This window comes from Protomyctophum bolini (genome assembly GCF_963924005.1).
Source record: "Protomyctophum bolini genome assembly, chromosome: 18".
NCBI classification, from domain to species: Eukaryota; Metazoa; Chordata; class Actinopteri; order Myctophiformes; family Myctophidae; genus Protomyctophum; species Protomyctophum bolini.
Genome location: NC_137879.1, coordinates 38,670,779 through 38,698,227, shown reverse-complemented (window position 1 = coordinate 38,698,227; position 27,449 = coordinate 38,670,779). Strand labels below are relative to the sequence as shown.

The 27,449-nt window shown below is 45.5% G+C and overlaps 2 protein-coding genes across 2 annotated transcripts in view; one reads left to right on the top strand and one right to left on the bottom strand.

Moving 5' to 3' along the window:
- The window catches only part of heatr1 (HEAT repeat containing 1), a 67,382-nt gene extending 57,164 nt beyond the window's left edge, over positions 1-10,218 (bottom strand). Inside the window, exons 1-11 of the mRNA XM_080789025.1 lie at positions 10,105-10,218; positions 8,617-8,779; positions 7,946-8,162; positions 7,104-7,245; positions 6,889-6,990; positions 5,797-5,937; positions 5,280-5,497; positions 3,024-3,166; positions 2,697-2,793; positions 1,147-1,248; positions 276-396 (exon numbers count right to left, since the gene is read on the bottom strand). Coding sequence (XP_080645151.1) covers positions 276-396; positions 1,147-1,248; positions 2,697-2,793; positions 3,024-3,166; positions 5,280-5,497; positions 5,797-5,937; positions 6,889-6,990; positions 7,104-7,245; positions 7,946-8,162; positions 8,617-8,758 — 1,425 coding nt within the window. The 5' untranslated portion in view covers positions 8,759-8,779; positions 10,105-10,218. The remainder of the gene's footprint in view (positions 1-275; positions 397-1,146; positions 1,249-2,696; positions 2,794-3,023; positions 3,167-5,279; positions 5,498-5,796; positions 5,938-6,888; positions 6,991-7,103; positions 7,246-7,945; positions 8,163-8,616; positions 8,780-10,104) is intronic.
- A 6,447-nt stretch (positions 10,219-16,665) lies between these two features.
- The window catches only part of sun1a (Sad1 and UNC84 domain containing 1a), a 38,307-nt gene continuing 27,523 nt past the window's right edge, over positions 16,666-27,449 (top strand). Inside the window, exons 1-3 of the mRNA XM_080788702.1 lie at positions 16,666-16,705; positions 24,456-24,662; positions 25,862-26,058. Coding sequence (XP_080644828.1) covers positions 24,529-24,662; positions 25,862-26,058 — 331 coding nt within the window. The 5' untranslated portion in view covers positions 16,666-16,705; positions 24,456-24,528. The remainder of the gene's footprint in view (positions 16,706-24,455; positions 24,663-25,861; positions 26,059-27,449) is intronic.

The window sequence follows — 27,449 nt, the reverse complement described above, 5'->3', positions numbered from 1 at the left end:
AGAACATGTGAGGGCACCTACCCTAGGGGGACACGGGGAGAACATGTGAGGGCACCTACTCTAGGGGACATTGGGAGAACATGTGAGGGCACCTATCCTAGGGGGACACGGGGAGAACATGTGAGGGTACCTATCCTAGGGGGACACGGGGAGAACATGCAAACTCCACACAGAAAGGCCCTTTCACCAACCCCGCCCTGGGGTATGGGCACTGATGACGCGGAGGGAACACACCCAGCGGGAACAGAAAGAAATCGAGGCAATTAAGGAGGTACCTGGTGTTTGCCACAGCTGGTGCTGGCAATGGAGATGAACTGACGCAACAGTTGTTTCTGCTCGGCATCAAAGCCGTCGCTGAAATACGACGACAGAACCAGGTCCATGGCTCCGCTGTACCTGGATCCGAGCACACATACGTTTACCCGGTAAATACAGCACACAGCATACATTTTATTTAGTCTACAAAATGTCTTCTAAGTCATTTTCAGTTTTCTGAAAACCCGTCAGTGGTTCTCAAACTAATTCATGTCAAGGACCCACACGATTATATGTATTTGACCTACATCTCATTTGAGTTAAAAACGTTCACGGTGGATTTTATTTTCAAAACATAGCAGATCTACACGCTCACAGCAAGGCACTCAAGTGTTGCGCTAAGAAATGTGTAGATCTGCTATTTTTCCAACAGCGATAAAAGTTTAAAATAACGGTTTTAAAGTGGTTAATTAAAAGCTATAAGGTGACACAGATAAATCCCCAGGTGTGCTGTAATTCAAAAGTGAAGAAGTAATTTCTCTATGGAGAATAAACATAACAAAATTGTCAGGGAGGTGTCTCTGTATCGTTTGTGACCGTCAGCCACTCATATATGATAACAGTCCGTTTCTAGTGAAAATGTAACTAATTCGGCAGCAGTAACAATAGCGTTTTCTCTCAGTCAGTCGATTCTTCATATCCATACGAGTGAAGCGGCCGGGGTGACATGTTTATTTTTCAAACACAGTTCTTATATGAGGCGATCTGAAGTACATGAACACGTGGACTTGCGCCGTCTACCGATATTGACGTCAGACTTCGGTGCTCTAAAACAGAAACATCGGCCTGAAAATACAAAAAAAAAGAATAAAAGATGGGTACGGTACTTACTTGGATTCAAAGAGACGCAGCAGAGGCTGGAGACGCTGGTTGAGCGCTGGGACGGATTGGGCGGAGCGTTGACCCTGAGCCATGTACTCATCCAGCAGTAATCTACACAAATGTGTTTGTGTGTTAGGTTGCACACAGGTGGTGAAAAACAACCATGCTATTTTCGTGCTTAGACGCACCCACACACCCACCCAGCCACACACATAGCTCCGTAAGGGAGTGGTCGCACCACTCAAAAAAACTCAACAACAACACAACACTGTTGATATTGATTATTGACAGCACATGTTGATTTAGTTTTTGTCTTAAGTCTTCTGAGTAACATTCTATTTAGTCGTAGACATTTTTTTGTCACCTGAAATGCTTTAGTGTTAGTCTAATTCTACATGATTTTACATTTGGTCACACTCTGCAAATAGCCGATCTACAAGCTCACAACGTGTCACGCACGCTGCGATCTGGAGAAGCCGTGTTCATTTAATGAGCTGAAGAGGTTTCCTTCATCCTCTGTGGGCGGACATTGCATTATGAATCAAGGTTCAAGGTTCAAGGTGTTTTATTGTCACATAGATGTACAGGTACAGCATTGTGAAAAACTTTCGTTGGGTGATGCTCCACAATACACATAAGTAAGAATGTGAATGTTTCCACACTAAATATTTAACCCTCTTAACAACCGCATTACTTTCTACTTGCAAAAAATAGATTTCAACCTTTATACTACTTTGTACTACTAGGACTAAGACTAAAAAAAGATTAAAAAAATAAATAATAATAAGTTTGATGAAAATTTTATAATAATTATATAATTATATAATATAATAAATTAATAATTTACATTTGGGGGATATCTTTCACAATAATGAATAAAACATGTTCTAGACATTCTAATGATCACAAAAAAATATATATTACAATTATTTTACCTACTTTTATTAGGGTAAAGGTCAAAAGTCTTAGGTAAAAAGTCCAAACATTTTTTATTTGTGTGAATTTCAGCCTCTGTGGGGGGTGTTTATATGCAAATATCATGACCAATGGCATTGAAATGGCATTGCAATGAACATCACTGATGACGTTTAGGTGAAAAAAGAACAGAAAGAAATAATAATAATTTAGTAATTAATTAAAATAAAATTGTTTCTAAAAAGCAACGCTGGGTCTTAGAGGGTTAACTAGATTTATTAGCCACTGTGTAGCCGCCACTACAAAACAATCGTGTTGCGATGCGTTGTGAGCTCGTAAATTAGCCCTTTGTTTGTTTTGAATCTTCAAATAATTGTAATTACTCACATTCCTAAAAGCGGGAGGCCAGGGTAAAAATGGTTAACCCATTGTAGGCGGGAACCCCTTTTGGTGTTTTACCCCTTCATGTACAGTATATAGCAACATAACATAACATTTTTGAATTTTTTGAATAAAAAAACAATTGCATTTGAATTTTTCAGAAAACTTCAGTCAGTATTTAGAAGGCGTAGAATCGTCCTCAGTCCTAAATTAGTTAATTGATCCGTGTGCTTGTGTGTGTGCGTGCGTGTGTGCGTGCTCACCTGGCCATGGTGCTGTCCAAGTCTTTGGTCAGTGGAACAGCCTGCACGAGGCCTTCAAACATACGACTAGCACCGGACGACTCAGACTCCGTCTCATCTGGGAAACAAACGTGAGAGGGACAAGACGAACACCATATAAGAAAAAAATGAAAAGGGAAACAAATGTGTGTGTTGTCCTGCCTTTACTTGTATCTGCAGTGTACAGGAGTCCCTCCATTTTTCATTGTGCGCAGCGCGCACATAATATGCAGCTGTATGTGATTATGAAAGATGGTTTATGGACAGACAGACAGACAGACAGACGCGTGTCCTCCTCCCGTCTCTTACCAGTAGTGGCGGCGGCGGTGGTGACGACATCGCGGACCAGGTGCGGGACCAGGTAGCGAAGCAGGGGACTGACATCATGGACAGCCGCCATGCTCTGCAGAGTGTCCACCAGAGAGGACATGGAGGACAGACGCCTGTAGGCTCTGAGAGACACACACACACACACACACATTACAACCAGAGGACATGGAGGACAGACGCCTGTAGGCTCTGAGAGACACACACACACACACACACACACACATTACAACCAGAGGACATGGAGGACAGACGCCTGTAGGCTCTGAGAGACACAGACACACACACACACACACACACACACACACACATTGCAACCAGAGGACATGGAGGACAGACGCCTGTAGGCTCTGAGAGACACACACACACACACACACACACACACACACACACACATTACAACCAGAGGACATGGAGGACAGACGCCTGTAGGCTCTGAGACACACACACACACACACACACATTACAACCAGAGGACATGGAGGACAGACGCCTGTAGGCTCTGAGACACACACACACACACATTACAACCAGAGGACATGGAGGACAGACGCCTGTAGGCTCTGAGACACACACACACACACACACACACACACACACACACACATTACAACCAGAGGACATGGAGGACAGACGCCTGTAGGCTCTGAGACACACACACACACACACACACACACACATTACAACCAGAGGACATGGAGGACAGACGCCTGTAGGCTCTGAGACACACACACACACACACACACACACACACACACAACAACCAGAGGACATGGAGGACAGATGCCTGTAGGCTCTGAGAGACACACACACACACACATTACAACCAGAGGACATGGAGGACAGACGCCTGTAGGCTCTGAGACACACACACACACACCCTCTCCATAAGTTGCCCCAAGTGTTGTTTTTGTCGACTAAAACTAAGACTACCTTTTTTTCACTGACGAAAACTAAATGGAAACTAAATGAAAACTAAGCTATGACGACTAAAACTAAGACAAAATATAGACAATTTCGTCGTGAAATAAAAACGAGACTAAACTCTTATAAAGGGACTATAGTGGACAAGAGATCCAGTATATGTCATTTTACACGTGGTTGCATGCTGAAAATAGCCGATCTACAAGCTCACAACGAGCCGCATGTGAGCTTGTGGATCGGCTATTTTCAGCAGGTATAAAATCGGCCATTACGACGGCATCAAGGCCTGTCAAAACACATTTTAGTCAACTAAATCACCTGTAGATTTAGTCGACTAAAGTTGCATGGCATTTAGTCGACTAAAACTAGACTAAAGGTCATTACACACTGGCGAATTAGCGACGCGATGCGAATAAGCTATCTGAAAATGCGAAACATTGCATGTTGCAGTTCGCCTGCGAATCTCTGCAAAATACGACACCAGAGCGAACAAATAAAGAGCGAAAACGGTCGCATTTTCGCACATTCGCCGCTGATGTGGAAGCTTGCATGGACTTCAATTGTTTGTTTTTTTAATGCGAATTATTCGCACGAATATATCGCGTCGCCAATTCGCCAGTGTGGTGTAATGACCTTAACACTAATACATTCCAGGTGACTAAAACTACCGTAAGTGAAAACTATTCAAGAGACTATGACTAAAAACTAAAATAGAAATTAGCTGCCAAAAACAACACTGGTTGCCCCCCCCCCACCGCTGGTTGCGAACGCAGTGAGCACTTACTATGAGACCTAGCAGATCATGTCTGTGGGTCTGTCTGTGCGTCTGTCCCGCTTTAGTGCCCATATATGGAGCTGAGTGATTACCTCACCATGACTCAGCCATAACCATACGAGTAAGACGCGCAAACGCGGGAAGCGAACGCAGCTCGTACATATTTGGGTTTTGGACGTATAGCTCCATATATGGGCACAAAAGGGGCCAGGTCCACAACAAACAAATCACTGGCCCCTTTTGTGCCCATATATGGAGCTGAGTGGACCTGGCCCCTTTTGTGCCCATATATGGAGCTGAGTGATTGCTGATGCAACACACTCCATATTTGGATAGCGGGACAGACACACGGACAGACAGACAGACAGACAGACAGACAGACAGACATGATCTGCTAGGTCTCATAGTAAGTGCTAACTGCGTTCGCAATAAGGAGTCCCCAAAGCAGCTATACGTCCAAAACCCAAATATGTACGAGCTGCGTTCGCTTCCCGTGTCTTACTGGTATATCAGCAGTATACTCCCCTCCCTCTACTCACTTGGGTCCGACGGCGGACTCCCCCTGGTGCTGCAGCAGGACGATGAGGCAGGCCAGGCCCTCCCTGCCCAGGACCAGGGGCTCGTCTCGGACCAGGGACTTGCAGAGCTGCAGGGCCAGGACGTCCACCAGGCCGCCGTCCAGCACCGCCCGCACCGCCAGCTGGCACACCACCATGTAGGTGGCCGCCTTGTGGTCCGTCAGCGCCGACGACAGGCCCTGGAGCAGCAATAAGACGAGCACTTTAAAACCCCATTCTGACCTGAGATCAGATTCATACGATGGTTTCCACTAGGACACGCACTGGTCTGATTAATTAACCCATTCTGACCTGAGATCAGATTCTAAAAATGTCAGTCGCAAATGTTAGGGCCCCCTAATGGTACTAATAAGTCATATACTCGTGCTCATGGCCACATAGGTAGACACGGACATTGCTGGTTGTAGGAGTGGTTGCACCACAAAAAAAAATCACTGAAAGTGAAAGCCCTATGGTGTCAAGTGGACCCCGCCATTACCTTCTGTATGTAGGGCAGCAGCTTGGCTATGATGTTGTCCGTGACCTTCTCCACAGAGTCCAGGGCCAGAACCACGCTGGACGCGTAGAAGGAGAACATGACGCTGAGCTGAGAGCAGCTGCCAGAGGCACCAGGATACGCCTGTAGGGGGCGCGCACGCGCGCGCACACACACACACACACACACACACACACACACACACACACACACACACACACACACACACACACACACACACACACACACACACACACACACACACACAAACCTTTAGTTGGAAAAGAGAGGCCTTGTCACATCAGTTAGGTGACAACTTATCACAATATAAAACAAGAAAAAAAGTTATGTATGCATAGTTAAATGGTTATGTATAGTCAAATGGTTAAGTCTGTTGTTAACCTTTTTTTCTCCAATGCATTGAAAGTGGTTCAGTGAAATTAGTCTATTGTGTTGGATTGGTTGTGCAAATAATTACAGTAAACCAGAAGTGAATCACAGCAGTGATAAACAGTGGTTTAAAGTAACTACGTTTAGTCAAGTAGTGTACTTTACAGAGTATTTCCAGTTTTCTGCACTTTTATTTTACTACATTCCGGACACAAATATTGTACTATACTATATTGTACTATTATTACGAAAACATACATTAACCACTTCAAGCCCTGTATGCATTTCGGCCATTCGAAAACAGCTGATCGGACGAGCTCACAATGCGTCGCATGGCGACACGGATCCGTAGATCATTAAATATATTTTTTTATCCCACGATTTTGTAACCCATTTCTCACCCCTGTGTCAATCATCTAATGTGATCCTGGGCTCTATACACACCCTCCACCAACCTAGTCCCCATATATGGGGGACATGGGGAGAGCAACGGACTTGAACTCATGCTTCCTTCATGCCCAAGTTTCTCCTTTACACCTGACAGGGGGGAGTTTCCCTGGTTGGACGTAGCGCGTGGAAGGAACACGTTATTCCAACCAGTTCCTTTCCCCTCCATCAGGCGCCCCGGCTGGCCAGGGGGGGGGGCAGTTTAGTTTAGTGACCAGGATTCCGTAGATCTTTAAGTGTTGGTGGTGGGTGGTGTACCTTGACGGAGCTGGTCACCATGCTGCAGAGGAAGTCCAGGAAGCCCAGGTCCTTGTGGCAGTGTGTGATCAGAGTTCCTTTGGCCAGCGGCACGCCTGGTTTCTGAACGACAACAACAACAACAACAACAACCGGTTAGTTTCCATCCAAAACGTTGAGCACAACTCAATAAGACCTGGATCCACCAGACAGACAAGACAGACAGACAGACAGACCTGTAGACACTGCAGCCAGTTCCAGCGGCCGGTGGACTCGTTGAGGTTGAGCAGCTGCACCACCCGGACGAACATCTTGGTCTCGTGGTAGGGCAGAACACACGCCAGCAGACTGTCCACGTTGTACAGCTGGATGTGGAACCTGCAGACCCACACACACACACACACACGTGTATACGCACATTAGCAGGGACGCGCAGAGAGTGTGAGAGAGAGGCACGGGCTGAAATCCCGTAAGAGGGCACTTTTGGACGAAAATAGCAAAAATAGCAGATCTACAAGCTCACAACTTGTGGATCATGTGCATATTTGGAAAAGATCTGGAAATTTCTCAAAAATACACTGGAGACATTTTGGCCGTTGCTACACCGGCGTAAACACGCTTCTGCTTTGTTGTTAAATTGTGGATAAGGTTTGTTTATATTACAACTGACATAGACAAAGTGCAGTGGGACAAATTATACATTGGGAATATATAATACCCAATGTATGAATGGACAATTAATTGAAAAGCGCTTTGAGTAGGCATAGTGCACTATAAAAATTAAATCCATCATTGAGTTATTGTTATTAATTCAATTGATAACTACAGTAGACGTCCCACTGGGAGGAGACCCCGGGGCAGACCAAGGCGCAGTTGGAGGAAACACATTGGAACGTCTCGGAATCCCCCAGGAGGACGTCACTAATGTTGCTCTGGAGGGGGAAGTCTGGAACACTCTGGTGGAGCTGTTGCCCCCGCGACCAGACTACTGATAAGCGGTTGTAGATGGATGGATGGATGGAACTACAGTAGACCGAGCAGTGCACACACAAACACACATTCACAAGGACACGCCTACCTGTGTATGAGCCACTCCATGCACTTCTGAGCAGGCCGGAGCAGGAAGTAGGGAGACAGGCGGGTGAGGAACAGGGAGATTCCTGCGTCCAGTTTGGCGTTGACCTCTTTGGACTGGATGCTCCTCTCCAAGGTCACAGAAGACGGGCTGAACAGGGTGCTCTGGAACTCTAGGAACTTAGGTTCGATCCCCAGTAGTGCTTCTAGCCCGTTGCAACCTGTAGGGGGGGGGGGGGGGGGGTACGTGTGATTATGAATCCCACCAACGTTCTAGGATAGACCCGTCTGATTGGCTCCCAAGCAGGCATAGTTTTAACCGAGGTAAGGTTAAGGTTTAGGTACAGTTTCACTGAGTTTAGGAATAGTTTTACTGACGTTACGGTTAGGTAAAGGCATAGTTGCAGGACGCGTTGTGAGCTTGTAGACAGGCTATTTTCAGCATGAAAACAAGTGTAAAATGACTTATACTGGATCTCTCGTGTCAGACGACCAGTAGTCCCTAACATTTTAGTCTAGTTTTTATTTGTTGACGAAATGGGACGCACACGCAGATCAGACACACCAATGGTCCGACATGCGGAAACAGCGGTCGGACATGCGACCAACAACAAGTCGACAAACATTTTTTTGACTAAAACATAGTTTTAGTTAGTCGACGAAATCAACACTGACCGAGGGCATAGAAGGTGCTCCTGTCCATGGTGGCGGCGTCCTTGTGGTCGAACAGCAAGGAGGCCACCTCCTTCCGAGTCAACAGGTTGGGGTCATTCTGGGGCAGGGCCAGCTTCTTCAGCTGGTGAGCTAAAGACGTCATTGTTGCGACTGGGATGTCAATCTGTCCAAAACACAACCAGGGGAAGAATCAGGTTGTGGTGGGATGTCATGTTATGGACACAGAGTAACCAAAACGCCTGGGTTCCCGAGGCTATGCACACACACACACACACACACACACACACACACACAGTAGGGCTGGGGTGTAACGATAGTGACTGCATCAAACTATTGATTTTATTTTCAACAATCGGTATGTAAGCAACACAAAAGTAAGTAAGTAAGTTGTAATTATAAAGCACATTTCACAACATAATAAAAGCAACACATGTCAACAATAAAGCAAGGAGACACAAAACGGAACAATCAGAACTGGTGAAAATCAAGATTTCTTTTAAAGGTCTTCGTCTACACCAGATTACATCCTGATGTGAAAGAAAAACATTTCTAAGGTTATGTGTATCCTATAATGGACATTCAAATGTATCAAAAGCAACTGGGAATATTTAATTTTGATGTAGTGTCATAATTATATATGGCACACTCGGAAAATGAAAACATGGCACTTCATGTGAAAAAGGTTGCAGACCCCCCCCTGGTCTATTTCACTGGTTGGTCCCTGGGGGAATTCCAGGTGGTCCCCAGACCCCAGCTAAATGATGGAGAGTTGACCAAATGGACCCTTATTAGAGTGTGAAATAATAATGGTTTCATTGTACGCTCTCAATAGTTAATTATTGCATCACGGTAGTTCACAAGAAGTCTAAACAAAATAGATAATGTAGAATAATTGTTATTTTGATCAACGTTCCTCCTCTGCTAATGGTACCACATGAGAATCGATAAATCTACGAGAGTCTAAATCTTAGTAGTACCACATCAGCATGGAATTGTGGACAAAATATTATCCAACGACAACAAAATATGCCACGTAGTAGTATAGTCTGAGAGATGTCATCAAATGGTGGTTTTTGATTGATTGAAATATGTATTAACAGTTTGCAGAATACAAAGACTGTTAACTGTGAGTGGACGACCCAATAAAGCTTTACACTTGTTTCATCAAAACAGTTAGAGACGTACAAATAGACACTTCTATATAGCCAAAGACCAGAACAGGAATTCATCATAAAGGAGGTAAAAAAGGAAAAATAAACGTTAGTCCGTTGGTCCGTTATTATTGCTCAATGAAAAGGGTTGAAAACGTGCTGGTCTATTTCACTGTGGAAGCACTTCTCTAGCAGTTTAGATAGCAGTCAAGCTGCAAGCAGTGTCCTCCTTCGAAACACCTCGGTGACAATTACACTAATACTTAAACAATATCTAACGTGGAGAAGTTTGAGAATAAAGAGCTGTTTTTGGTGTAGAATAGTTTAAAGTTCTGACCTGTTAGTGTTCACTGGGTTTGTTTCCACATGCACGTGCGACGTAAAGCCCATGCAGGCACTGTCTAGTGAGCTAATCTAGTGAGCTAATTTAAGGCTTCCGGTGGACGATCTCTTCAAAATAAGAGTACCTCTAGAGTATTGAAAAAAAGTTTAATTTGCACATTAAAACTACAAATTAAGCATTTAAATGATGCTATAAGACACACATTATGTTTCTGTGTAAAAACAAGTAATTAAATAATAATAATAATAATAATAAAGTTATCTAAATGGATAAATGCTATTCACTGGAGTGCATGGACTTCATAAAGTGGACACTGGACAAAAGACGGCTCCGCGAGGCAACTATCTGGACATACCCACGCGTCCGGGGAGATGTCCTCTACCACACCCCACTCTCCGCTAAGCGGGAGAGGTGTAAAATTCAGAGCAGCAGACCTTCTATTGGGGTCAACACTCAAAAAAGTGCCGTTTCCAGACCCAGAATGGACACTGGACAAAGAGGCCTCCGCGAGGCAACTATCTGGACATACCCACGCGTCCGGGGAGATGTCCTCTACCACCCCACAGTCTCCGCTAAGCGGGAGAGGTGTAAAATTCAGAGCAGCAGACCTTCTATTGGGGTCAACACTCAAAAAAGTGCCGTTTCCAGACCCAGAATGGACACTGGACAAAGAGGCCTCCGCGAGGCAACTATCTGGACATACCCACGCGTCCGGGGAGATGTCCTCTACCACCCTACAGTCTCCGCTAAGCGGGAGAGGTGTAAAATTCACAGCAGCAGAGCTTCTACTGGGGTCAATGCAAAAAAAATACCGTTTCCGGACCCAGAATGGACACTGGACAAAAGACGGCTCCGCGAGGCAACTATCTGGACATACCCACGCGTCCGGGGAGATGTCCTCTACCACCCCACAGTCTCCGCTAAGCGGGAGAGGTGTAAAATTCACAGCAGCAGAGCTTCTACTGTGGTCAATGCAAAAAAATGTACCGTTTCCGGACCCAGAATGGACACTGGACAAAAGACGGCTCCGCGAGGCAACTATCTGGACATACCCACGTGTTCAGGGAGATGTCCTGTACCACACCCCAGTCTCCGCTAAGCGGGAGAGGTGTAAAATTCACAGCAGCAGAGCTTCTACTGTGGTCAATGCAAAAAAATGTACCGTTTCCGGACCCAGAATGGACACTGGACAAAAGACGGCTCCGCGAGGCAACTATCTGGACATACCCACGCGTCCGGGGAGATGTCCTCTACCACCCCACAGTCTCCGCTAAGCGGGAGAGGTGTAAAATTCACAGCAGCAGAGCTTCTACTGTGGTCAATGCAAAAAAATGTACCGTTTCCGGACCCAGAATGGACACTGGACAAAAGACGGCTCCGCGAGGCAACTATCTGGACATACCCACGTGTTCAGGGAGATGTCCTGTACCACACCCCAGTCTCCGCTAAGCGGGAGAGGTGTAAAATTCACAGCAGCAGAGCTTCTACTGGGGTCAATGCAAAAAAAATACCGTTTCCGGACCCAGACTGGACACTGGACAAAAGACGGCTCCGCGAGGCAACTATCTGGACATACCCACGTGTTCAGGGAGATGTCCTGTACCACACCCCAGTCTCCGCTAAGCGGGAGAGGTGTAAAATTCACAGCTGGAGCCCTTCTACTGGGGTCAATGCAAAAAAAATACCGTTTCCGGACCCAGAATGGACACTGGACAAAAGACGGCTCCGCGAGGCAACTATCTGGACATACCCACGTGTTCAGGGAGATGTCCTGTACCACACCCCAGTCTCCGCTAAGCGGGAGAGGTGTAAAATTCACAGCAGCAGAGCTTCTACTGTGGTCAATGCAAAAAAATGTACCGTTTCCGGACCCAGAATGGACACTGGACAAAAGACGGCTCCGCGAGGCAACTATCTGGACATACCCACGTGTTCAGGGAGATGTCCTGTACCACACCCCAGTCTCCGCTAAGCGGGAGAGGTGTAAAATTCACAGCAGCAGAGCTTCTACTGTGGTCAATGCAAAAAAATGTACCGTTTCCGGACCCAGAATGGACACTGGACAAAAGACGGCTCCGCGAGGCAACTATCTGGACATACCCACGCGTCCGGGGAGATGTCCTCTACCACCCCACAGTCTCCGCTAAGCGGGAGAGGTGTAAAATTCACAGCAGCAGAGCTTCTACTGTGGTCAATGCAAAAAAATGTACCGTTTCCGGACCCAGAATGGACACTGGACAAAAGACGGCTCCGCGAGGCAACTATCTGGACATACCCACGTGTTCAGGGAGATGTCCTGTACCACACCCCAGTCTCCGCTAAGCGGGAGAGGTGTAAAATTCACAGCAGCAGAGCTTCTACTGTGGTCAATGCAAAAAAATGTACCGTTTCCGGACCCAGAATGGACACTGGACAAAAGACGGCTCCGCGAGGCAACTATCTGGACATACCCACGTGTTCAGGGAGATGTCCTGTACCACACCCCAGTCTCCGCTAAGCGGGAGAGGTGTAAAATTCACAGCAGCAGAGCTTCTACTGGGGTCAATGCAAAAAAAATACCGTTTCCGGACCCAGACTGGACACTGGACAAAAGACGGCTCCGCGAGGCAACTATCTGGACATACCCACGTGTTCAGGGAGATGTCCTGTACCACACCCCAGTCTCCGCTAAGCGGGAGAGGTGTAAAATTCACAGCTGGAGCCCTTCTACTGGGGTCAATGCAAAAAAAATACCGTTTCCGGACCCAGAATGGACACCTAAATGTACTGTCTATCTATGACATTAACATTGTACAATCCTGTTCTTTCATATATAAATGCACTTACCTTCCAAATATGCTTCCTACAACTTTCAAAGAATATTTTAAGACCAACTCTCAGGTTCATGATTATAATACTAGACAATCTGACAATATTCATCCTCCCTTCAGCCGTACCACTCTTAGCCAGTTCTCCATAAAAGTCAGAGGTTCTTTACTCTGGAATTCACACATACTTATTGCCAACTCCGCATCTTCACTCTGTAACTTTAAACATAGATTGAGGGCCAGCCTCTTGAAGTTACCCTCTCCAATTTAACATAATGTAGCGCATACACGCACGCACGCACGCACACACACTTCACAAGTGTAAATAATGTATTTCTTGTTTTTGTTTTTGTTATTTTCAAAATCACCAAAGAAGTCATGATCAATCACAGTGTCATAAGGACTGTCTTGTCGATCATGCTTTGTATCAACAATTTATTTCTGTGGCGCTAGTTTCTGTGTCTCAGACATGATGGTGTCAATACTGGCTTGCACCACGCTAGAGTTCCTTTTACTACCAAGTACAATACAAGCAGCTTGTACTATTGTACTTGTTTGTTGTAGTGTTTTGGCATTAACTAAAGTGCTGAAGATGTACATAGCCAAATTATACCTCTTATCTCTGTGTATGTATTGTTGTTTGCAAATGTGACTTGCCTGTTTCATCAAATTACTTTTACATGCCCTTATGGTACAGAAATCTAAATCTTTGTTATCTGCCTTTCCTACCACTATTCTCCAGCAGCGTAACAAGTACATACTCATGCTATCTTGATTGAAGATACGCATACTGGCTTTTAAAAGCACTATGGACCTGTCACTATTAATCTGAATCGGTGTTGTGTTTGTACCAAATATCTCCTTCTCTTTGCATCTCAATTGTGTGAGTAGTTCCTCTATAGCCGATTGAGTATGTTCTTCAGAGATCATGAATGCAACAGGAGTTGATGAATTAAATGAACTTACTATAATTTCATAATACAAAATCCTTTTCTCTGTTAGTTTAGTCTTAATGATCCCCCCTGTGGCATCCCATGACGCGGCACATTGTGCGGTCGCATTGTGCCACAGTTTCACTCCTGCTTCACTAAAACATATAACCTTAAGGGGACTAACTTTAATAACTTGAATGAATCCTTTTACAACAACACTGTCTGTGTCTTTATCCTCCCATTCTTTTTTAAGGTCCATCAAAGCTTTGATCTCACTGTTATCCTTCCATCCTAGTTTCCGCTGTTCATATTTGACCTGCCTGTACAAAGAAGTGTCTTTGCCAACTCCACTACGATTTCCAGCTATTAAAGACCTTGGGTCTGCATTGTTCACTGCCTCAATGTAAGCATTATGTGCAAATCGGTTCTTCATTTTTCTACCCAAGTTTGCACGCTCTGTGCTTCTAATATATCTACCTCTCAATTTGTCCTTTGTGTGATGTATGTTGCCAGTGTAAGCTATATGAAATATGCCGTCTTCGAATGAATAGAGATGTATTTTAAAGGTCATCTCACATGAAGTATGCCGACAGGCGCCAATGATTGTCAGACATGGCTTGCTTGATTTTCTAACGACAGCGGTAGAAAAGTAGTGATTAACAAAACGGATTATACAGTATGGATTCGATTCCTTGACTTTGCTGGCAAACAGCTCTTGCCATTCATACATCTTCAAATATTTATTTCCTTTGACTCTTAAGGAGTTTACAGTGTCCCATTCTGAAGACTTCAAAGTAAAGGTAGTAGGTTCAATGGCACTGTGTTTGAAGGGTCCTAATGTAGCACTAGAAGCTCTGCTGCTGTGAATTTTACACCTCTCCCGCTTAGCGGAGACTGTGGGGTGGTAGAGGACATCTCCCCGGACGCGTGGGTATGTCCAGATAGTTGCCTCGCGGAGGCCTCTTTGTCCAGTGTCCATTCTGGGTCCGGAAACGGTACATTTTTTTGCATTGACCCCAGTAGAAGCTCTGCTGCTGTGAATTTTACACCTCTCCCGCTTAACGGAGACTGTGGGGTGGTAGAGGACATCTTCCCGAACGCGTGGGTATGTCCAGATAGTTGCCTCGCGGAGCCGTCTTTTGTCCAGTGTCCACTTTATAAAGTCCATGCACTCCAGTGAATAGCATTTATCCATTTAGATAACTTTTTAATGTTATTTAATTACTTATTTTTACACAGAAACATAATGTGTGTCTTTACAATAACTGTAATGTAATAATAATACTAATAATGTAATGTAATAATTATTTAATTAACGAATTAAATAACCTTATCTTATTCTGAAGGCAACCGGATGTCTTAAATTAGCTAGCTCTCAGACAGGAAGTTCTAAATTAGCTCATAAGACGGAGCCACACCATGCAGGCGTGTGGAATTTACTTCCGGCCCACGTATTCTACGTCACCATGCAGGCTTTCAACAATAAAAGCACACGGCACATTTTCAACGTTAGGTAAAGAAATCACAGATTAATTTACAAACAAATATAATAATAATAATAATAATAATAATAATAATAATAAACATTAACATGGGAAATAAATAAGCTCTGGTCCATAGCCAATGCTTCTAATCATAGAAGCATTGCGGGTGTAAAAAAACAAACAAACGAATGTATATACATGTACTTGTGAATTGTATTTATGTCTGTTATTAGCCCCGCAAGCAGAACCCGAATGTAGTAAAGTTTCTGACACTTTTATGACTTTACTGCATTGGGTCCTGCTTCACGTGGGGCTGTCGCCAGTTACGCACAAACAAATACAATGTAAACACGCCATGAGACGGACTTCTGCGCGCTTTTACCATGGTTATTCATGTATTGACTTACGAATGTGCGAACTATAAGTACCTTACATACCATACCGACACATCTCCTGTGTCGCGGAAGCCGTTAAGTATTTTTAATCCATGATTGATTAAAAATGTCGCTTCTTCCTACCTTGTTTATTGACACCTCATTGTACCGCCTATCTGGCTAGCTAGTGGTGCTACAGCTATGACGGAGCAGATCAAAGGCAGGGACATAGCCCGCAAAGCCAACCGCACATCGGGAGGCGGTACAATAAACGGTAAATAAACAAGAAGAAATCAAAGCGACATTTTTAATCAAACATGGATTAAAAATACTTAACGGCTTCCGCGACACAGGAGATTTTATCAGAGGTATGTAAGGTACTTATAGTTCGCACATCCGTAAACAAACACAATAAAAAGCGTCGTAATACCGCGCCGATCGACTAAACTATGAGTTTGTGTATATCCGCGTCCCAACAATCGCATTGAAAAATCTTAGCGTGACCAGGAACCCTACGGGTCAGCCCGGTTCGGTTCGGATTGGGCTGACCCAGGGGGTTCCGAGAGGGGCTAGTCTGTTATGAGAGTCTGGCGTATTTCATCCTGTGCTGGAATCGTTTTCAATACATTTCAATATATAATACATTGGCTATGGACCATTTTTGAACTAGCATGACATAAAGTGTATTTTCTTTTAAGTTTAATGAGGAGCGACAACCTATGAAGCCCTTTCTTTCGACTCATGTTTAATAATAATAATAATTAAATAATTATGTTCCATCCCAGTCCTGGAGGTGGCGGTATTGCACGACAAAACGGGTTGTGATAACCCACCACCAACAGTACATTTAAAAGAAGGACCACGTGACTCACACTACGGCGTCGCCAACTTGAACAAACAAACAACAAGCAGCAGAAAGAAAGATCCCAAACCAAACCACAAACGGGTCAATAAACAACAAAGACACGACATTCGGCGTTCATTGCTCGTTCAACAAGGTGAGAACTCACAGCTGTGGTTGTTTTATTGCATCATGTATGCATCGTATTATTGTCACTGTGAGTGAATATATCTTCTAATCTAAACTAAATTAACCTGCACGTGAGAGCTGTTCCTGTACTGTTCTACGCCTCGGAAACAAATATAGCTGCTCTACAAGCCCACTGCGCTTCGTGCCGCTATGCGTCCTGAGCTTGTAGGTCTGCTATTTATGTATTTTCAAGCTAGTTTGGGAAAGTCTAGTCCACTCCGGGAACATGTTCGTCTTGGCTATAAATAAATAATGACAGTGGCTGTGGCATGGCATGATATAATGGTTGAAGTCTACAAAGATATAATATACATGTAATTATAGTTGTTGTAATGTTTCGTTTGTTTGTTTGGAATGAAGGCCAGTGAGTCAGTGGCTAGAGTTGGAAAGCTAATTTAAGCTAATGCTAACTTCCTTGCTTCGAGCTGTTCGTTTTTCGCGGTACCCCGCCCACCGGGGACGTTGATTGGTTGACTGGCGCGCAAACGTTTTCTCTGATTGGCTGTTTACGTCACGACAGAAATGTCAGTCAAACCCACCACGCAGTCAACACACGTGCTTTCTGTCAAACCCTTCAACAACTGTAGTGTCACTGTAGTGTAAGCCATTTGAATTAAACATTAAAACAACGTTGCAAATTTAAATATTGACATTAATTATTTCACAGCGTGTCACATCTGTGTAAATCTTTTTTCCTTTTTTTTTAAATGGTAAAAACAGTTGGAAACTAGAGTCATTTTTATATATTTTTGTTACAGATGGGGGCTGTGTGTGTGTGGCCAGTGGCCACATCATCCCACATGTATATATCAATTTGGGAGTCCTTGACTTGAACCAGTGCATTAGTATGCATGCTCTGAATTCTTATTCGTTGTAATTAGGCTATAGAACTCTTGTGTGTGTGTGTGTGTGTGTGTGTGTGTATGCATACTCTCACCCAGCCTGCTGGGTGTGTATGGCTGTGTAGTAGCTAGTATAGGGTGTGACTTGACTCTCGTCCAAGCCACTGATGTGATGTGAGGAGTCGGACTGGTTTCTTTTGTCTTTGCCACAGATAAGCTTTTTTTAAGAGTGAGGAAAAAGGTGGGGTTATGATATTAACATATTATTATTATCTTGGGGTGTTGTCATGCTTGGCTGAGGGGGGGGGGGGGGGGGGAGGGAGGGGGGGGTGTAGTGGCGTCTGTGTCAATTTGCACACGTGAGTGTGAAAGAGAGTGATAGAGGACTGTACTGTAGAAGTAGATGATAAAACTTCCTTGTTTTACTCTTCTCGTCACAGTTGTGAGAGAGAGAGGGAGAGCTCAGTTGAATCTTCTCTCATCATGGAAGGCTCTATGCTTCTTCTTCACCCACTCAAACCATCTCAGCATGTGGTCAATAATACTGGCTATACCTATTCTCGCAGGTGAGTGACCTACTGGCTTGGCCTAACCCCTGGACGGTGCATGAACTGTGCCAGTCACTCTCAAGGCTGCAGGGAGAATGGTTTTGCTTAATTTGACCAACGACCTGCGGTTGGACTAACATTTGATTCTGTAACCAAATTGCTTTGAAGCAATACAACCCTTGGAGGGAAGTGACTCTGGGCCTGGAACATGACGGTCAAGAGACACATACACATTGTTTGTGAGAACAATGTGTTTTCTGTAACTGGTGTACTTTAGCTGCTTACAAACGCACACTAATGTCTTTGCGGGGGGGGGGGGGGGGGGGAATCTAACATTTGTTGACCATCTGTGACTAGGAGTTCTTTATGCGAGTTATTCATCTCTGTGACTGTTAACTCTTTAAACTCTTTAGATCGGACTAGTAGTGTACTTTATTATTTTAACCAGTCATTAACTGCCTGCACAATGGTTGTCACATTGCGGATCATGTGTACATGATAGATGGCATTAGCCTACCGATTTAGGCCATAATCTTTATTGAACACTTGCTGAAGTTGCATCAAATGACGTCCTCCCGGCATACTGTACACGCGTGACGACGTCTGTACAGTAGACATTGTTGTATGTCTATATCCTATGTGGACAGAAGATGTGATTTCTGATTGACGTTTTGCCTATGAGGTTGCAGCCACTGAATCAATAGGACCGTTATACCGTCCGTAATCAGCCACTTGGTTTGGCTAAACACGTTATTATGAGTCCGTGTTCTTGGTCTTTGTAACGGTCGGTGAAAGTAGTAAAGTGAGAACGCATAGCTTACTTTCTTACCTGCAATGTGTGAGCTTTGGTAACTTTATCGTATCTGACTGTGAGTGTCAACTGGAGCAGTGTACTGTACACAGAGTCAACTGTTGAGTCCGTTGTGTTTATTATGTTTAATATGTAGCATTACACGTGACGGAAGCAGGGATTGAACCCGGGGCCCCCCAGCCAAGAAGACCCAGCCCGCAACAGCCCTGCAAATCGGGGCTCAGCCCTATTGGCACGGTATAGGTTGCGCGTTGGTCTGGCGAGTGGGAGCCCCGGGTTCAATCCTCGCTTCCTGCACCGATGTGCAAACCAAGCGCTGTATTCTGTTGGGACACAGACACCAGCTGACCAAGCATGGTGTGGCAGCCACAACGACCAGAAGAGACGACCAGCTGCTGAGCAACAGGGAAACACACTGCCATCAATCAGCCACTGATGAGTGTGTGGGGGATGGGCCGTGACAGCGTGGGAACTCGCGCCCGTCCTGCCACATGCACATGCACAGTACTGCATGTTGCATGTAATGTAACTAATAAGCATGCGTTATATTATGAGAATCCAATCTCATATAGTCCTCGCTCTGTCCTAGTTGCTGCGAGAGTGAGGTCTAGCCAACACCAACTCGCGATTCCTGGATCGCTGCCCTCCACAATGTGCTATCCAACACATCAGGTTCTTGAGCTCTGCAGTGTTGTCAGACAAGATGTTGCGTCGCAGCACGTCTACATTAGGTGGTACGCTTCTTCTTTCCCCTCCTGGCTTTGCCCTGGGTTGGCTCCCTGCATAGGGTGAATTGTACTTGCCTTCAAGTTCTGGGTGCCTGAAGCGGTGCCCTGCCAGCCTCATCCTCCTCTCTTCTAAGTGTCCTGATAATATGCTTAATATTATACAATATACAGCCACTGGCAAATCCATTCCATAGTGTTGTATGTGTCCAGTGCTGTCTACTGGGGGTTTGCTATACTGTATATGCCCAGAGAACATACAGTAGGCTATATACAACCTAGTTTAGTTTATATTTGTTCAGAGATGAGCGCCATGGATGCGGACCTGTTTGTAATCACCCTCTGTAGGCGTGATCTGGTATGAGAGTGACAACACTAGCGTTGACTTCCCACGGCAATAATGGAATGCGGAATTAAAGAGCTCATTCTATCTCAATGGGATAGTTCCAGCAGCACCCCGCTTTGTTTGCGGCGAGATCAAAGCGTGTCGCGACTCTCTTCTTCTACTGCTCTGGGATAATGAACAGAACTGCTGCTCTATAGGGCTGCAGTTCTTTAAAGTGAGAGAGTTGCCATCTACTGTAGTCTGTAGGACAGAGGAACTGACATAACGTCATGATCGTAATAATAAAATGCATGCATTATTCTGCTTTGCAGCAGGTTTCATATTGCAGCCTAAAATGCTTTAGATGTGTTTTTTTTGCATATCTAGTAGGTAGTAGCTACCCCAGTATTCAAGTTGCTGCGGGGGACAGGTGTGAATGTAAACAAATGGAAACTATTGTCCCTTTTGGTAACTATTACATGTCAGATCCAATTACCCCCCCCCCCTGACACAATAACAGCATATCCTCCCATTGTATTGTATTGCGGTGGTCACCGAGTAGCACAATAAATTAACTTTGAGGATAATTATGTCATTTTTTTTTTTTTTTTTAAGTTCACAGAGTTCCTGTTAACTTCTGCCCACTTGGCTGTGCAGTTCATGTAATGTGGTCTGCGTGTAAGAGGGCATCGGTGAGATATGATAAGGTGATGAGATGAGAGAACTAGTGGGGGGGAAAGAGGGAGGGGAGGTGTTTACACACACACACACACACACACATACTCTCTCTCTTAAGCAGCTGGTCCAGCCACTGTCGCCCTAACAGGAAGTGATCACTGCAGCAGTACTGTTATACGGTACGTTAAGCAGGGCGAAGGTGCTTGCTTTACTACTCTATCTATGCTGGGAGTTGCTGTGTGTGTGTGTGTGTGTGTGTGTGTGTGTGTGCATGCTGTGACTCACTGGCGGTGTGTACTATAGCGTTCAAGTCAAGATGACCGCTTGCAGCAGCGGCTCTTTTCCCTGGGATGTCTGTCTCTGATGAGGAGGTGGACTTATTGGAGAGTTGGGGCTGGACAGACCTGTGTGTATAGCAGTACAGTACAGTACCGTTTATTTCTTTACTTTACTCTGCCCTTTTAAAGATACTGTATATAGGGTCTTTCTACATTCCTGTTAAAACGGGGTCGTGACTGACTGACTGACTGACTGTCGTCTTATGTGTGCTTCGGTGAACTTGGTCGCTGGTATACAAATTGAACCTTGTTCTGCGGTTGGACTTTTTTGTTTGGTTAAGTGAGATTAACGCTTGACCTGCCTTTGTTCTATGCTTAAGTTTCAGTTGGACTATTCAGATCTTGTCTAATGTCTGCAATGTTTACCTGTGCTGTGTGTGTGTGTGTGTGTGTGTGTGTGTGTGTGTGTGTGTGTGTGTGTGTGTGTGTGTGTGTGTGCGTGCGTGTGTGTGCGCGTGTGTGTGCTACTCCGGGTTTTGTCTGTGTGAGAGAACCTATACGGATTCAGTTTCAACTAAGGCTGTAATAGGAGAACCAGTCCAGCAGTATATTATTCCCCAGACGATTTCCCCCATAGAAAGTTCGACTTCAATTAATTCCGCATGTCATTTTGGAGTTCTTGTGTTCTTGCTTTTCTCTTTGTCTGCTTGCAGAAATTATAGCATCATGGTTCTCAAAGTGGTGTTTGGGTACCTTCTGGTTTTCTTGAGGGGGTTCCAAATGGACCCTTACAGGTGTACAAAAGGACCTAAGGGTCCATTTGGTTCCATTTGTACACTCTCTAGAGTCATGGGGGCCCTTTGACATTAAAACTCTGCCCTAGAGGTGCAAACAATAGCTAGTTTGTGTTTAGATGTCCCGTGACTTGGCTGTTACTGTCTGTATGTTCACCCTATGCCCGTCGGAAAACCTTAAGTTGGTACTGGAGATGAACTTTCAAAATTCCGTGTCTTGTCTTCAGTTGCAGAACTCGACTCGGACAGCTAATGTTGCCCCTATGCAAAGTTTGCAAACTGCTTGGGTCAGCTAAGGCAAACTTGGGTGTTAGCTTCATATGCCAGGCAGGCAGGCAGGCGGCACAAATTCCAAAGTTCATGAGAGTGAACATGGGGAGAGTTCATATCGACTGAGAGACTATTTTCTCCCTGGCACAGATCTGTCAGACCAACCTCAGCTGTGCTAGAATGTGGGCCACGGTGTGTGTGTGTGTGTGTGTGTGTGTGTGTGTGTGTGTGTGTGTGTGTGTGTGTGTGTGTGTGTGTGTGTGTGTGTGTGTGTGTGTGTGTGTGTGTGTGTGTGTGTGTGTGTGTGTGTGTGTGTGTGTGTGTGTGTGTGTGTGTGTGTGTGTGTGTGTGTGTGTGTGTGTGTGTGTGTGTGTGTGTGTGTGTGTGTGTGTGTGTGTGTGTGTGTGTGTGTGTGTGTGTGTGTGTGTGTGTGTGTGTGTGTGTGTGTGTGTGTGTGTGTGTGTGTGTGTGTGTGTGTGTGTGTGTGTGTGTGTGTGTGTGTGTGTGTGTGTGTGTGTGTGTGTGTGTGTGTGTGTGTGTGTGTGTGTGTGTGGAGTATTCTTTTTTAACCCCTCAAGACAGGAGTCCGATTCTACAAAAAATACCTTCTAAATCGGTCATTGTCGCTTCCATGATTAGACTTTATGTTACCCCCCCCCCCACTGTCTTCCTGTCCTCACTGTTCTGTTTAAAATATCATCACCACCACCACCAGCTGTTTCCTGTGGAACCTCATGCCCTGCATTCAGGAGGACAGGACACTCACTGTCTGGGGAATAGAACACCCTACACAACCAGGACAGAGGACGCCTATTGTTGTTAATGCCTCTACAGGAGGTAGTTGGATCAGGGCTATAATGGGATGTGTTGGGGGTGGTATAGCTACTATAGATGACCAACTGAATGCAACATCACCTTTCTGCAACTGTCTAATACGTTCTCGGTTAATGTAACTCACTCCTTACTGGCCTATACCGGCATGCACACTTAACTTAAGCCTCTTCAATTGATCCAAAATAATGCCGTAGCTCGCCTGGTTTTCAACCAGCCAAAATTCTCACATGTCACCACGACACACCCCCCTTCTCCGCTCCCTTCATTGGCTGGAGTACAAAACTCTGATGCTGGCATTCAAAGCAACCAAAGGTATGGCACCCCCATATATCTTGCAAGTCTGGTGGTCACACCCTACAAACCTTCCCGTGCGCTCAGATCAGCCGATGCAGGGAAGCTTGGAAGTACCTTCGCTAAAAACACCGGGACAACGCTCCACAGTCCACACGCCCCCGAACTCTTTATACCTTCTGGCTCCAAAACTATGGAACACACTTCCCATTGCAGTCAGAACTAGTGTAGACACACTCCCAGTCTTCCGCCTCAGTCTGAAAACCCACCTCTTCAGACTCCATCTTAGCCCATATATATAGCACTTGCCGTAGTACTTGCCCTCGCCTCGACCTCCTACAGGCATGGGCTCAATGTATGTAAACTTAAATAGCACTTTATGTAGACATAACACTCTTTAGTACTGTATACACTTATAATTTCATATAATAGATATTCCACTGTTAGGTTCTTAGCTTACGTATGATTCAGGATAAAAAAAAAACTTTATGTATTTGATGTATTACCATGTTTTTTTTTTGTTCTTGCTTACTGTAAATCGCTCTGGATTAAGAGCGTCTGCTAAATGCCTAAATTGTAAATGTAAATTAATCAAATAATCCAGAATCATCTATTTGTTTTGAATGTTGTCTAAATGTTTTATGAATCGCCACATAATGATATCCCTAATATATTTCATCCTTTTTGTCGCACAACACAAATTGACTATACAAGTTGACCTCGTTATTTGTCACTATTGTTGACCTTTTTACACCTATGAGATTGACACGCCCAAAATACTGAAAATGGAGATGAATTAGAAATCGATTATTTTCCAAAATTATATATTTTTTAGTTTGACAAACTGTTACACCCCTATTGTAATGTACATGGTCTGAGCTCTTGGCACAGAGAGATTAAAATAGGGTGCATTTTGCATCCCAAAACACAGTTTTGTTGTTAGTTGAGGGACGCAATAAAACAACGACCTCTGCATCCATGGGATGCACTACTGTGCTGTTTTTTTTGTATTCTAGTTTATTTTGCTAGCTTTAGTTATACTAATCATGTCTTCTGTTTTGTACATGAATATAACCATATAAAATGAAATGGGGGTTAAATGCTGCAATTTGTAAAAATGGCAAAATATGACTCCTAACGTTGTTGAAGTGGGGCTCATAAAATGTCCCTGGCTGGAACTCATCTAAAAGACCATCCCATGATCCCTGCATCCCGGGACTCATTACATTGAAAACCTGTTCACACATCACTGCACATCCTCTCATGTCTCCATCCTTCCATCTCTCTCTCTCTCTCTCTCGTTCCTATGCTCCCCCTGCCAGCTCCAGTTATTCCTCCCGCGTGTCGCAGTGCGAGCGGGAGCAGCAGCAGAGCGGCGTCCTCCAGCCACCAGTCATGTCCAGACGCAGCCTGCGCCTGCCCAACAGCGACCGCTATGGGGAGCCCTCCGAGGGCTTCCTGGGGAGCAGGCCGCTGCTCATGTCTCACAGCAGCACCCCCCTGGGGAAAGGAGGCTCCGGTGGCCACAGGTAAGCCAAGGAGTTCAGCAGTCTAAAGCAAGCGAGACAGACGGGGAAAGACGGCAGATAGGGGAGTTACTTATATAGGATAGACGGGACAGACAGACAGACAGACAGTCGGAGAGGACAATTAGGAATAGGATGGATCAGCGCTTCCTTTCTCAATTTCTGATTTCAAAGACCCACATAACTCTTAGTGTAGTAGAGGGTTAGTACCACCGGCGTATAGGGTCCATTGGCCCACGCGGGGTGTGGCCCAGTCAGTTTAGAGCTGGCCCAGACTAACTTCGAAGAGAGGGGGGGGGGGCGAAAAAACAAGAGAAACAACAAAAGAGAGCCTACTTTGGAAGCCCTGGTTGCATGCAAATGTCTGTTTGAGTAGCAAACTACAGCATGCAAACTAGAAAACTACAGCATACAGGCATGCGCCTTTGTTTTAAATGATCCCCCATTAGCACGTTGGCAAAATCGTTCACACCTATCGGCCGGAGATGCACTTCTTCATAAATAAAGATTCTCCCTTTGATAGATTACAGTAGTTTGGTGGTCGGGATCGGGACTTGGTTAATTGCTATAGATGTGATTTAATTTGTAGTAACGGAGTGACTCCTTATTCCTCTTTCACACTATACGCAGCAGTATGGACTAAATGTGTGCATTCACTAATTTCACTTCTTCACGGCACGCCCCTTCATACCTTTGGTTGTCACTACCAAAACCTAGCTGTGTGTGTGTGTGTGTGGTCTTCCTACGAAATGCATTGGTGGTACCTGTCAAACATTACACATTGAAGTTTACGATTAATTGTCACTCAAATTATTGCGATTTAACTAGCATGCACGATTGACGATTATGCTAAAAAATAATTGTGATTATCTCGCACAACTGCGATTATTGACCTATAGCTAAGCCCCTCCCCAAACTGCTATGGTCCAATCACAGCTAAGCATAACATGGGTTAGACAGATTTGGTAAAACATTGTTTAAAAAAAAAAGAAATGTCACGCTCACATTTTTCCAGTGCATATGGCAGGCCTGGTCTGGTTCGAAAAATGAACCAGTATTTAATGTGTAAATTTACATTGGAATGACTGAGCCTGGCTGGAAAGTGTCCAAGTGGGAGTGTCTAAGTGGGAGAGGGCGGGTCTTTGCTAACGGTGAATCGTGACAGGCCTCTCTCCACCACCCCCCCCCCCTCCCCCCCTCAGGGCGCTGAAGTCTCGTCTGTCGGTCTCCTGCTCGCAGTCTCTCCTCCAGCAGACCCCGCCCCCTGCCTCCTCCTCGCACAGACAGCACTATGGCAGCCAGTCGCTGCACAGCGCGGCCGACTCCGACGCCTCTCTGCTGGCCTCCATGATGGAAGAGTCGGCCGTGGAGGAGAAGACCCTGATGGACAGCTTCTGGGGTGAGACTGGAGTGATTTCTTTCTACATTTTTTTTTATCATCCCACGATTTTGTAAACCCTTGTTTTTTTCACCCAGTGCCAATTAGCCTATACGCTGTGATCCTGGGGCGGCTATACTCTCCCTCTGCCAGCCTGGGGAGAGCCCCGAACCGAGCTTATATGCTTCCGTCAATGCGTGAGGAGTGAGCAGGCCGCTTCTTATCACCTGACATTATAGGGGTGGAATTTCCCCAGTAGGACGTAGTGTGTGTGTGTGTGTGGAACCAACCGGTTCCTTTCCCATACATCAGGTTCCCCGGCTGGGCAGGGGGAGGCACTATAGAGAGGACCCTATAGGACAGGGGTTCCTTTCCCATACATCAGGTTCCCCGGCTGGCCAGGGGGAGGCACTATAGAGAGGACCTTAGGACAGGGGTTATTCCAACTGGTTCCTTTCCCATACATCAGGTTCCCCGGCTGGCCAGGGGGAGGCACTATAGAGAGGACCTTAGGACAGGGGTTATTCCAACTGGTTCCTTTCCCATACATCAGGTTCCCCGGCTGGCCAGGGGGAGGCACTATAGAGAGGACCCTATAGGACAGGGGTTCCTTTCCCATACATCAGGTTCCCCGGCTGGCCAGGGGGAGGCACTATAGAGAGGACCCTATAGGACAGGGGTTCCTTTCCCATACATCAGGTTCCCCGGCTGGCCAGGGGGAGGCACTATAGAGAGGACCCTAGGACAGGGGTTATTCCAACCGGTTCCTTTCCCATACATCAGGTTCCCCGGCTGGCCAGGGGGAGGCACTATAGAGAGGACCCTATAGGACAGGGGTTCCTTTCCCATACATCAGGTTCCCCGGCTGGCCAGGGGGAGGCACTATAGAGAGGACCCTAGGACAGGGGTTATTCCAACCGGTTCCTTTCCCATACATCAGGTTCCCCGGCTGGCCAGGGGGAGGCACTATAGAGGGGACCCTAGGACAGGGGTTATTCCAACCGGTTCCTTTGCCATACATCAGGTTCCCCGGCTGGCCAGGGGGAGGCACTATAGAGAGGACCCTATAGGACAGGGGTTATTCCAACCGGTTCCTTTCCCATACATCAGGTTCCCCGGCTGGCCAGGGGGAGGCACTATAGAGAGGACCCTAGGACAGGGGTTATTCCAACCGGTTCCTTTCCCATACATCAGGTTCCCCGGCTGGCCAGGGGGAGGCACTATAGAGAGGACCCTAGGACAGGGGTTCTCACAGCCTGAAAACTTTGAGAACCAATGATTTTAAAGGAAAGTCTTGCTATAATTCTGTACTTTTAAAGCCGTCTGTTCTCCTTTGAGCACTCTGAACTTCAAGGCTTTACAGTGGGCAGCCCAAAATACCCTTCTTCTCAGCACAGGTTTATTATGTTGAT